Below are 13,277 nucleotides of genomic sequence, written 5' to 3'. Positions count from 1 at the left end.
CTAAAAGATTTATAACTTCATATGGGCCTTTTCACCTATCAGCAAATTCCTTTGATTCGCCTTCATTATGAAATATTCTGCGTTAGTAAACTTTATCTCCTAAATTATACAATTGACACTTCGTCATTACTTCAGTGGCCGGCCAATTTTTTGGATTGATTGAAAAATTTGTAATTCATTTCTTATTCAAATAAAGCCTCTAAAAAGTCGTGTAATGAATAGAATCATTACATAGTTATCAACATTTCTTTCGCCTGTGACGGATAGCAAATATGGCTAATTTTTGATAAATGGCCAATTTTTTCAATGGTCTCCTTTGGAAGTATAAATGAGTAGTATATGGGCTTATAGATATATAACCTCCTAAAAAGACCTAAATTCCCTATATTTCATAAATTCTTACACCAAAAGACCTAAACATCCTACATTTAATAAATTCTTACACTAAAAAAAACCTAAACACCCTTCATTTCATAAATTCTTACACTAAAAAAGACCTAAACTCCCTATAAATACTTACACCCTAAATTCCCTACATTTCATACACCAAAAACACCTTCAATCAATTTCCTACATTCCATCAAAAAAAGCATATTAAAATAATGTAGAAGGAGAAATTCTACTCAAATTTTAAACCTTAAAAATGGCAAATAAAATACTTGATCCAATCTTTAGATTATACGATCCGATTCGTTATTCGTTTAACAAGAAAAAAGAGGATTATATTATCATCTCACCCACTGTTGGTTCTAAATCCCAATTGAATGATGGTGGTAGAATTACCTTCGAAATAAATTCATTATCGAATTGGTTGCTTCTTTCCGATGCTTATTTCAGATGCGATTTCAAAATTAAAGATGGAACTCCCAATGGAAATCGTGTTCCACAAACAAATACAATCTTTATCTAGCGAGATGGTTTTGGAAGCTGGTTCAAATCCGATAGAAACAATCAAACATCCTGGGGAATTCGACACAATGTTGAAAACAGTTTTATATCCTAAAGATTTCGATTCAGTCTCAGGTTGGATACCCGATGTTGGCGATGGAAGTGTTTTAAAAGAACCGGTAAGAAATGTTGCAAATGATGCCGATTTAGATAGAGTGAGAGTTGTTGCTCGAAACACAATAGAAAGAGTAGCACGAGCAGCTAATCATGGATTCGAAAAACGAGTATTTCAGTATAATAATGTTGTTGAGAATAATAGGTGGGGTAATTACGTAAATTGGAAATTATATCCTTTATTCGGTCTGTTGGAACATAGAAAAGTTTCTATAGGGTTACCATATAAAATTCATCTACAAAGAAAAATCAACAACGATAAGATGTTCTTTGGAGAGAATGGTTCAGATGCAAAATTAGAAATAACGAATCTCCAACTTTTCATACCCGTAATAACACCACCAATTGAAGTAGAAACGAAAATATTCAACTCGTTAACTAAAGATATTGAAATAGCTTTTCTTCATCGCAATACGGTAGGTAGCATGACTTTAACGGGAGAATCCACTACATGGCCAATCACTAACACTATTAAACCAGCAAGATATTTAATAGTTGGTTTCAAGAACTTACCAGATTCTCAAACGAATAACAATAATGTCTTTAGAGTGGCAATGAACCAAACTCAAGATCCTTTAATCCATAAAGTTCAAGTAAGATTAAACAATGATAATTATCCTAACCAACCTTTAACAATTAATCCAACCACAAAGGATTATAATGAATTGTATAGAAACTATAAAAATATGTGTGAATTATTTGAAAATCTACCTCAGTTTGAATATGTAGATTTTGCACTTAATCATCCAATCTTCTGTTTTGATCTATCAGCTCACCAAGAAGATCTTTTCAAAACAGGAGTGAACATAAATATTCATATTGAAAAAACACAAGGAGATGTAACAGGTTATTGTTTATTATTGGACGAAGCAAAACATTTAATTAAAATAGCAGATAGAAGAATGATAAGAATTGAGTAAAAAATATGCCCTTAAAAATGAAAGTAGAAACTTTAGTTATGAAAATAATAGAAGCTGTTGAAACAGATTCCCCTACTGTAATAACTTTCAACGGTAAAAACAGTATAACTAAAAAACTTATTGATAAATACAAATATTGTAAAGTTAGAGACGATATAGATTTAGAAAGAATTGATACAAATGTAAAAAAAAGGTGGATTTATATTTTCCCTACCTTTAATATTTGCTGGTATTACCGCGGCGGCTACAGTGGCTGGTGTTACAGCTGGTGGAATATAAGCTGCCAACGAAAAGAAAGCAGCTGCAGTAACAGCAACCGAAGAACATAGACATAATTTAAAAATGGAAAAGTTGGCCAAAGGTTCAGGAGTGGGAGAAATGATAGGCACAATGAAAGAATTTGGAAAAAGATTTAGTGAAGAAACCAAGAAAACTGTTAAACAAGGATTAAATAAATTAGTAGATAGTATTGACACAGGAGAAATCAAAGTCAAACATAAGGGTGATGGAATATTTTTAAAAAACATACGCACTGGAGAAGGAATATATCTTTCAAAGTATAAAGGAGAAGGAGTGAACTTTGGAACAAATTAAAATAATAAAAAATGGGTAAAAATTTAATCATTCAGAAATATTTCCTAATAACCCAATGCTCATGTGTATATGCGGTAGTTCCGGTTCTGGGAAAACTCATCACACTTTTAACATGTTGACAACAGCAAACCTTTTAGATTTCGATTCTTTGTATATCTACACAACAACACCTAGGCAATCGTATTATCAATTCCTCAAAGCTTTAGAATATCTACCAAAGAAAGATGTTCAAGACCTATTTCAATATTACGAAGAAAACGAAGAAGAAGTGGAAATAAAAGATTTCATAGATAACTACATCGAAGGAAAGAAACCAACGGATATAAAAGTTTTTCTTACGAAAAATGTTAATGATCTAGACTTGTCTAAAATTGATAGCGGGCGAAAGAACTTACTAGTGTTTGACGACTGCGTGGCGCAAAGAAATCAAGCCGTTCAACAAGAATTCTTCACGAAAGGAAGACATCACAACTGTCACTGCATATACCAATCCCAATCTTTTTACGGGATGGCTTCTATGTTCATTAGAAAAAATGCAAATTGTTTTTTATTATTTGAATTAAACGACAAAGATTTATCTCAAATCGTTCAATCGATAAATCACGACAAAGATTTATCTCAAATCATTCAATCGATAAATCACGGAATGGTCAGAGATACATTCAAAAAAGTTTGTAAAGCTCAATGGAGAAATCCAGATGATCATGGATATGTATTTGTAAATACTAGAAAACCTGCGGGTGAAAGAGTTATGACAGATATATGTTAATTTTATTTTTTTAAAAATGAGTAGCGATTGGAATAATATTTTAAAAAGAAATAGAGAATATATCAAAGCTAAGAATAAAAGAAAGACCCAAGTTGAAAATAACAGATTACAACAACTCGGATTAACGGAAAATCTACAAACTCTATTTCAACCCATATTAAAATCTCAAGATGATATTAAAAAGAAATTAGAATATAAACCTCCTATAGAACCCACACCTCCTATAGAACCTCATCAAATAGAATATCCCATTAAAGATGATGAAATCATAATTAGGTATAAATCGTCTTTTTTCAAACCCTTACCCAGATTTACCAAAGAGTATTACACCAATCATTGATGAAGTGGGGTTATTGTTTAATGGTTTTAGAATAAGATTTAGTGGAAATTCACCACAATTCAAAATCGACACAAAAGACTTTATATTTACATTAACGAGAGCGTTAATAGATTTAATGAATGGCGAGGATGTTGAAATCGCCGATTACAAGGATTTACTAGCATACTCAAAATTTCTACATGCAATAAGAAAGTCGGGACTCGAAACAAGAAGATTAAAAACAGTTGAAACATATCTAAATAAAGTTATTCCTGATGAAGAGGAGTTAGGTGATTATGCTGAAGAGCATCCTCCTATCACACAAGAAATAGACGAATTCGAAGATATGGTATCTGGAGAAGGTATAACGTTTTTATCCGACAACAACGAGGAACTACTTAATAGATTACGAGTAATATTAGCGGCAATGAAGGAAGGACATGGATCACACAGACAATATAATGAGGTAAATTGTATATTAAAAAGACTCCTCGAAAAAGGTATCATAGATAAAAATGATTATAAAAGCGTGATTGAAAATAGTCATTAAAAAATGTCAAATAAAGAACAACAATTCGTCATCACCTCGAATAAATCAGACATCAAATTATCTCTAGATTATGAGTACGAACTCGATCGCAATCAAGAATATGAATTGGGGTTAAAGTATTTCTCTGTTTACAATTCCATTAGAACTATCAACGAAAAAAATAACCAAATAAAAATATCAACAGATAACGGAGTTACGTTCAAAACCATACGTTTACTAACAGGAAGCTATGAATACATAGCCATTAACGAATACTTATCTGAATACGCAGGAAGCGTGAGCGGTAAAAACAATATTGAATCGAAGGTAATTTGAATCTAAACAAAATAAAATTGATATTAAGAAATAATTGTCAAGTTAATTTCAACGTAGAAAATTCATTGAATACGTTACTAGGATTTGATAAACGACTATACACCCAATCCATTTTAGCACCACACAAAGCTAATATCGAGAATGATATCGATGTGATAAATATACATTGCAATTTGATAAACGGTGGATTTTTCAATAAATACAAACGTCAGATTATTTACAGTCTTCCAACATTCACTGTACCGATAGGATATAGAATTATAGAGAAACCATTTCAAACGACGTATTTACCACTTAATTCCTTTATGATTAAAGATATAAATCTGGAAATCAAAGATGGTAAAAATAGGTTTATAGATTTTGGTAACGAGGAAATTGTTATTCAACTTCATTTAAAACAAAAAAATTCACACTCTTCATTCTCTTCTTGAATAGTTAGATAATCGTGATCATCAAATTCATAGTTTTCATCTATGTTCAATTTTTTTCCGTCGATGTAAGGATACATGATTCCTTCTTCATTCGGTGCTTTTCTCTTAACGAGATTCAGATAACTTCTGAAAACTTTCTTTTGTTTTTCATTAGGAATAATTATTCCATCAGTAAAACTTTTTACCCAAGGTTTATCAAATTCATTCGTTACATCATGTCCACTAGCTAATTGAATGTAGTCTTCTACCTTAATCTTATAGTCAGAGTAACCCTTAAACGTTTTCTTTTCTTTTAGAATACCGTCGAAAGTTAGAATGATATTGTATTTTACTTTTGGCGCTAAATATAAACCAAATATGATTCCACCATCACCATAATCATTCTTCCCTTTGCTATATTCGTTTCAAGACACCAACCCAGCTTCATTTAATTTATCCCAATTACAGAAATGTATAAACTATCAGTATCTGTATAGTATATTTCCGGCTTATAAAATCCATCTATTACGTGAATGAAATTGTTCATTATTTTTTTACTGTGAGATAATATAAATGCACCTAAATGAGCGGGTGTTAATCTAGTAAAATCCTTTGGAGTAAAAAACTCTTTTTCTTCGTCATTAATCTGAATGATATATTGGGTCTCATTTACTTTTTCATAGCTTTTGACGTGTGAATCATAGTTGGCTTTAAAAGTCGCTTCACTCCATAGATGTCTCGATGTATTTATATCCTTCTGAATAGATTTACCGTATAAGGAATTACCTAATAATTTCATGCAATTACTAGCAACCATATCTCCTTCTTTTTTGTATTTATTCCTTAATTCCTTCAAAATTAAAATATAATCTCTGTATGGTGGAGTTTTAAAATTTTCTTCGTATACTATTCCATCTAATATTTTAATAATTTTACCACCGGATTTCACTATTTCTTGAATATCAACCGATGTTAAAACATCTGAACAGAAACCATTTCTAAACCTGATTTTAGTGCCAGTTTCCTTTTTTCCTTCTTTATTTGTGAAAGTGATATTAACCTTAGCTGGTATGGGTTGAAAGAACATGTTGGTAGGATATTTAAACCAGACTTTTAAAATAGCAGTTCTAGGTCTGAATTTCTGCTCATTAAAGAGCTTGACAAATTCTTCATTTTCCTCCAGTCGAAAAGCCCTAGCACTTTCTGCTTTAGGGTATTCACCTTCTGTCATGGCGGAAGCGTACAACCCATTAGCGTCAAATGCCATCAGTTTAGAATAGTCCAGTTCTTTGAGTTTAGCGTGAACTTCCGTTTTATCTTTTGGGTTAACACTGTATTCTTTGAATAAATCTATTATTCCTTCAGTGTCACTTTCATTGTATTCTTTTAATATGGTGCAGATCTCATTCATTTTATCCGTTTCAAATGATTTTCTATTAGCAGAGACTCTTCCTCCTTTAATACTTTGTCTGATAAAATATCTTATAAAAGGGTGAGTATGTGAGTAAACTTTTTCTAGGGTTAGGGTTAGGGTTTGGGAACCATTCTAGTACTTTCATACCATTCTTCTTCAACCATTTCTTTATCGTAATGATATGAATAATACCAACCCTTTAAAGATAAAGAAGGAGCCGTTAGATTATTGGAAACGTTTTGGAAGACAGTTTTTTTCATTGCTTGATTGTATTTTATCAAACAAGCTCCGAGACATAACGTATCTCTTTTAGCGTAAGGTTCCCATTCGTGTCTTAAAGATTCCCAATTATCATTAGTGTATTTTGCAATATTAACATCCTCGATCTTTCTCAAATTCATTGGTAGATTAGATGAATTTCCCCATGCTGCCAAACTAGATGATTCGTGTTGATAGGAACATGTGAATTAATATTTTGCAAATAATTAGAGCTACCCTTTATTTCTTTCTGTCTTTTCCATTTTTTCTGTAAGTCTTTATCGGTGAATGAATTAGTTAAAGGTAGAGACAGAATTCCTCTGGGTGTTTTTAAAGGGCATTGTGTTAGTTTTTTTACGTTTTTGATCATGATCCAGTTATCAAAACCGCTAGCGTTATGAGCAATTAATGTTATTCTTTTCTGATCTATTTTTCCTAAACGTTGTAACATTTGATCGATGCAATCTGTACCTACAAATATTTCTACTATATTAGTCATGAGTTTGTTGTAAAATTCTTCTGGAATGGGATCTGTCGGCTTTAAATCTGGAAATGGATTATTTATTCTGCAGGAATAAGGTATGGCTTTATTTTCGTTGTAGGTTTCGCAATCCCACGCGTATAAACAATCATCGTGAATGGTTGGAAAAACGTTTAGTTTTAGAGGTGAAACTTGCGTTACCGTTTTATCATCTCTACAAGTTCTCCATACGTTTTCATCGTAATTATCTTCTATTTCTTTAATGCCTAAGGTTTTGTTATTTCTTCTTATCAAACAGAAATGCTCTTTGTGTAAATAAAAAACCCAATCTAGTTCTTTGGATACTTTCTTTGGTTGAAAATGTCTATGTTTGGGCATATAAATTTGAAAATTAGTATTAAATTTCTTATTGAATTCACAGATTCTAGCAGTTGTCATAACTCCTTTTCTGTTTGATTTTGAAAAACTGTTGATGAAATCTTGAAATTCTCTCGTTTAAAACACGATTAACGCACTTTACAAAGCAGTATCCATCGCTCGGTATATAACAATTTATACCGATATATTCTTTTATCTTTTTGAGTAGGGTAACACCACTACCCTTTTTTGATCTTTTTATTTCTTTGAAATTGTTTTTATGGAAAATCATTTTTCCTGTGAAATACCAATCGGAGGCATCAGATTTATTATCCAGCCCAATGAAGAAATTGACAAAAGTTTTGGTATTAAAACCTATAAATTTCATGTCTTGTTTGTACTTTCCGTCTTGAGTTATCTCTCCAACTATTTCAATTTGCCCTTTAAATGTTATAAATTCATCAGAGATAAGGTCAATAACATCGGAAAAAAGTTCATTTGATATAAATTTATCAATTTTATTCATATTTTTTAATTCATCAGAGATAATCTTGTCAATAATATCGTCTAAAATTTTAATTGATATGAATTTTTTATCGTCTAAAATTTCAATTTTATTCATATTTTTAAAGCAACTATTTTAACTAGGAATTTTTAACTTTTATTGATGATATTTCTGCATCAAATTTATCTAAAATTTCATTGAATTTTTCTAATTCTTCAACTGTTATGTTCTTGTCTTCTCTCGATCTTTCGAAAAATATAAACAATTTATTAAGATATGTATTCAAAATTTCTGTTTTCTTTTTATAATAAGCTTTCTGTTTTGATGTAAAACCTAAAGTAATCAAACCACAAGATGAAGTTTGAACGGCAGTGAACGCGGCTAATACAGTTGGGACAATTATTGGAAGCATTAATCCACCGGTTACGGCTGTTGCCACTGTTATCCCTATTGTTAAAACTGTACTTAATGTTTTGAAAACAGAATCGATTCTACTCCATGTTTTCCTGCATTTGTTGAATTGTTTTAGTTTTTCTTTTAGTTCATTTTGTTTTTCTATCATGTAGTTTTGTCTACTTTCGAGTTCCATTTTTAGATAATTAAATTAAGTGAACTTCTGATAAAGCTGCTAGGTGTTTATTAATAAAAACTTTTACAGATACTAACGATATTTGTTCTTTCGAATCATCAATCTTATTCAGATGAACTGAAAATTTTGGTTTTTCAATATAGATTATTATATTAACATATGCATCATCTCTTATTAAGAAATTTTGTTTTTGTTGACTTTTATGAATATCAATTGAGGTAAATTTACCATTATCAACAAAATATAGTTTTACGTATTCAAAGTCTGTTGCTCGTAAAAACTCATAAAAGCTTATATCTTTTTTTTCTGGTTGTGGATTTCTAATAATATTCATTGATGGTGGAGTTTCCGCCTCCAATATCATATCAAAATCACTCAATATAAATTCATCTTCTTCTTTATCTTGTACGATTAACATTCTAAACCTATCTATATATTTTCCACTCGTTTTAATTTCATACAAGTGATTAACCTTGTTGTTTTCGTCGTTACTTTCATATTCTTTAGTTTCTACATTTTTTGTACCATTGATAAACAGAAGAAATTTTTTAGCGTTAAATTTTTTATTAGGTATATATAAGCTTTGTGTTAAGAAGACTTGTGTGAAGAATAATGAATCAACTTTTACCTGAAAAGGGAAAGTTATTTCAATTATAAGTTTTCCTCGGAAATCAAAAAATTTTGGTTGATAAGTATATGATCATCTGGATCAAAAATATCTTGGGGGGAAATAGTATAATTTGGAACAGAATATACTCTTATATTTGCTGTAAATCCATATTTTTTATATTCATAGTCTTTTGATTTATCAGTAATAGAAGCATCTTAATCTCTCAAATTTCCAAATGGAAGATTGAAATAATATGATTCTTTCTTGAGAAACTTTTTTTCTAATGCGACTATATTTTTATCCTGTTTCAAAACTAGGTTATTAATAGTGGTTATCTGTTGTTGAATAACACTATGATCAATATTCTGTATTTGTTGATGAATATAGGTTTTGATTTCGCTATCATCAATATTTTGTATTTGTTGTTGAATATAGGTTTTGATTTCGCTATCATCAATATTTTGTATTTGTTTTTTAATATTTGTTAGTTCTTTTTGTAATTCACTGTTAAGTTTAGTTTCCAGAGCATTTAATTCCTGTTGAAACGTATCTTCATTTTCATCTGGAATGTTATCTATCAATTGTTGAATGTCTAATTTTTGTTTTGCAATCTTATCCTCTAATTTAGATATTAATGAAATTAAATTTTGTAACTCAGTTTTGTTCACTACGTTGACCAATTCTTTGACTTATCAATCTTTGTACCTCTTGTTGCAGTTTAGTATCATTAACAAAATTTTTATTATTTAGTTGACGTTTGAAGAATCTTTTCACATTACTTATTTTATCTTCTAAATGGTTTTATTAACTTCAATTGAATTTATTTGTTCCCGTAAATATTTCTTGTGAATGGCATCGTTATCGTTTTCCGGAGACTTTAAATTAGTTATGCTAAAATTGTTCATATCTAAATCACCTTGAAGAGTGTCCCCGACTTGATCCACGAAGTAAGGTTTCGCTTTATATATCCACGCTGTAGTGTTAGGTTTTTTAGTTTCTAAAGATAAAGAACCTAATCCAAACTTATTCGCCATTTTTATTGAGTTAAAATTTATTACAATTTCTTCGAACTGTTTTCCTAAACTCAGCTAATATAAAACCCAAAGTGAAAGTTGACCACAAAACTTTTGTCCCGGTAATTGAATTTGAAATGTTGAACATTTGATTGGTTTAATTGGATTATCTCTTCAGTGGGTTCTAATCCATAAGAATCGAAGAAATAAAAGTCAGAGTCTTTGTACAAAACAGAATGATGAACTCCTTTTTGATCGGAAGTATGTATATTTGTTATAGCGTAAAATTTACCATTCTTATATTTCAGATCATTTATTTCATCTCTCATACAATAATAAAACGGTGATATATTTAACTCATTCGCCCATCTCATAAGTTGAAAGTTTGTGGTTGTATCGGTTCCATATTTATCGAGAAATTCATTCATTTTTAAAAGTCGGTTTTTTGAAGTTCGTTTTGATAAAACCTACCTATGATTTGTTCTTTGTCTTGATCGATTAATTCATATGTTGGAGGTGATGTGGTGTTTACTTTATCAACGATGAATATTTCGTTTGTCCAGTATCCAACGTAACCTTTTTCGAATTTACTTTTATATTTGAAAATACGAACTCGATCTCCGACTTTAAATTTGGGTTTGATATTTAAATTCTTTATTTCATTTTCGTAGTTATGTTGTGCGTTAATTGACTTTATAATATTTGGATTACTCGAGGCTTGTGTTGGTGTGACACCTATAGATGAATAAATTTTGTTATTGTATTCATCTACAACCTCTGGTAATATTTTAAGCCATTTTTGAGATTTCAATTCCGTGAACTTTTTAAATAATTTATTTTTTAGAGTCCTGTTAAATCTTTCTATTACTACAGCTTTACCTTCATTATGCGTACTGTAAATTTCAAACCCAAGTGATTTCATATTTTTGTTATAAAATTCACTTCCTTTATCTACCCACAGTTTTTCTGGATGACGGTTAGATTGTTTCATAATCGTTTCAAATGCGTGTTTGACTGATAATCCCGTTTTGTTTTTCAAAGGAATAACCCATACATATCTCGTATATAAATCTATAACTGTTAAGCAATATTTAAATCCTCTTTCGACCGGCATATGAATTAAATCGGCAGACCATATTTCATCTTTTTCAAACACTTTGACTTTTAAAAAGTTTTTAGTTTTTCTAAATTCTTTATGAATTTCATCCGCTAATCCCATACCTAATTTCATCTTTGCTTTCAAGAGTTTAATGATTAAAGCTAGCTACTTTTGGAATTATTGTTTTACCTAGAGAAAATAATGAAGAAAAGATACCGTCGCCCGAATAATCTTCGAATCTGTGTTGTTCTGAGATTGCATATCTAACAATTTTATTATTCAAAAAGAATTAGTCAACGTAGCGAACAAAACTGAGTTACAAAATTTAATTTCATTAATATCTAAATTAGAGGATAAGATTGCAAAACAAAAATTAGACATTCAACAATTGATAGATAACATTCCAGATGAAAATGAAGATACGTTTCAACAGGAATTAAATGCTCTGGAAACTAAACTTAACAGTGAATTACAAAAAGAACTAACAAATATTAAAAAAACAAATACAAAACATGGATGATAGTAGTATATGTCTTTTCGGATATGACGCATTTCACTTCTGCGCATGCGCAGCTTTTTCAATGCATCATATCCGAAAAGACACAACTGTTAAAATGTATTATAACAGTCTCCCCAAACTGTATTATAACAGACTCCTCCAAACTGTATTATAACAAACTCCCCAATTATAAATTACCCAAACCACAGATCACTAATAATAATACAGTATAAAATAACCGCAATAAAAATGTCTTTAATTTTAAAACATGAACAAAAAAAATTCGAAGGAGACGGTTTCTTCTCTGCGCTAACATCTCTCATCCCCAAAGTGGCCAATTTTGTCTCAAACACCAAATCCCTCATTTCCTCAGAAGCGCAAGCTCTTGGATCTGTGGTAAAAGCAGGAGTAAATATTAGCGATGCAGTGAAAAAATCTGACGAACTTAAAGAACTGCAGTTAATAAGAGAACTAAGAAACGACAAGCCCTAGAAAAACAAGGAAAAGGGTTTAAAATCATTGGATAAAAATGGCAAGTAAAAATTACAGATTGGATCCAATCTTTCAATTGTATGATCCGATTCAATATTCGTTCAACAACAAGAAAGAGGATTACGTAATCATCTCACCATCGGTAGGGACAAAGACCCAAATAAACGACGGAGGAAGAGTTACCTTTGAAATTAATTCGTTGTCCAATTGGTTGCTGCTTTCCGATGCCCATTTCCGATGCGAAGAATCGAATTCCACAAACCAACACGACTTTAGAAAACAACTTCTTTCCGTCTTTATTCAGCGAAATGGTTTTGGAAGCTGGTTCAAATCCGATAGAGACCATAAAACACCACGGCGAGTTTGACACAATGTTGAAAACGGTTCTCTATCCCAAAAACTACGATTCAGTTTCGGGATGGATTCCCGATGTCGGTGACGGAGAAGTTTTAAAAGAACCGGTCAGAACTGTAGCAAATGACGCAGACCTTGCTAGGATAAGGGTAGTTGCTAGAAACACACTGGAAAGAGTGACTCGCGGAGTAAATCACGGATTTGAAAAACGAGCGCTTCAATACAACAATGTCGTCGAGAACAACAGATGGGGTAATTACGTAAATTGGAAGTTGTATCCTTTATTTGGTCTCTTGGAACACAGAAAGGTTTCCATAGGTTTACCGTATAAAATTCATTTGCAAAGAGAAATCAACGACAACAAGATATTCTTTGGTGAAAACAACTCTGACGCAAAATTGGAAATAACGAATATCCAACTTTACATACCGGTAATCACTCCTTCCGTACAAGTGGAAACGAGAATATTCAACTCTTTAACCAAAGACATCGAAATTGCTTTTCTTCGTCGTAACACGGTAGGTAGCATGACTTTAACGGGAGAATCCACCACGTGGCCAATCACCAACACCGTCAAACCAGCGAGATATCTAATGGTCGGTTTCAAAAACTTGCCAGACTCTCAGACAAACAACAACAACATTTTCAGAGTGGCATTGAACCATAC

General features: G+C 31.2%; 4 protein-coding genes across 4 annotated transcripts; 2 read left to right on the top strand and 2 right to left on the bottom strand.

The window, feature by feature from the left end:
- Nucleotides 1–643: 643 nt before the first annotated feature.
- Nucleotides 644–1,982, top strand: LOTGIDRAFT_152248 (hypothetical protein; the record flags this gene model as incomplete). The annotated part of the gene is made up of 2 exons (XM_009045695.1): nucleotides 644–773; nucleotides 838–1,982. 2 exons carry the CDS (start codon nucleotides 644–646, stop codon nucleotides 1,980–1,982), a joined length of 1,275 nt encoding a protein of 424 aa, XP_009043943.1.
- A 619-nt stretch (nucleotides 1,983–2,601) lies between these two features.
- Nucleotides 2,602–3,162, top strand: LOTGIDRAFT_76263 (hypothetical protein; the record flags this gene model as incomplete). The annotated part of the gene is made up of 1 exon (XM_009045694.1): nucleotides 2,602–3,162. A coding segment is annotated over one exon (561 nt), but the record flags the coding sequence as incomplete, so codon positions are not given.
- Nucleotides 3,163–4,917: 1,755 nt separating this feature from the next.
- On the bottom strand, nucleotides 4,918–6,350 carry LOTGIDRAFT_152246 (hypothetical protein; the record flags this gene model as incomplete). The annotated part of the gene is made up of 2 exons (XM_009045693.1): nucleotides 4,918–5,300; nucleotides 5,519–6,350. The coding sequence occupies 2 exons, from the start codon at nucleotides 6,348–6,350 to the stop codon at nucleotides 4,918–4,920; spliced, it is 1,215 nt and encodes a 404-aa protein (XP_009043941.1).
- A 2,203-nt stretch (nucleotides 6,351–8,553) lies between these two features.
- LOTGIDRAFT_152245 (hypothetical protein) lies at nucleotides 8,554–10,187 on the bottom strand (the record flags this gene model as incomplete). Its single annotated transcript, XM_009045692.1, has 2 exons — nucleotides 8,554–9,171; nucleotides 9,963–10,187. 2 exons carry the CDS (start codon nucleotides 10,185–10,187, stop codon nucleotides 8,554–8,556), a joined length of 843 nt encoding a protein of 280 aa, XP_009043940.1.
- Between the last annotated feature and the right edge of the window lie 3,090 nt (nucleotides 10,188–13,277).

Source organism: Lottia gigantea, assembly GCF_000327385.1.
Source record: "Lottia gigantea unplaced genomic scaffold LOTGIsca_1, whole genome shotgun sequence".
Classification (NCBI taxonomy): Eukaryota; Metazoa; Mollusca; class Gastropoda; family Lottiidae; genus Lottia; species Lottia gigantea.
Note: the sequence above shows the minus strand (reverse complement) of the source record. Positions and strands in the feature narration are given on the sequence as shown.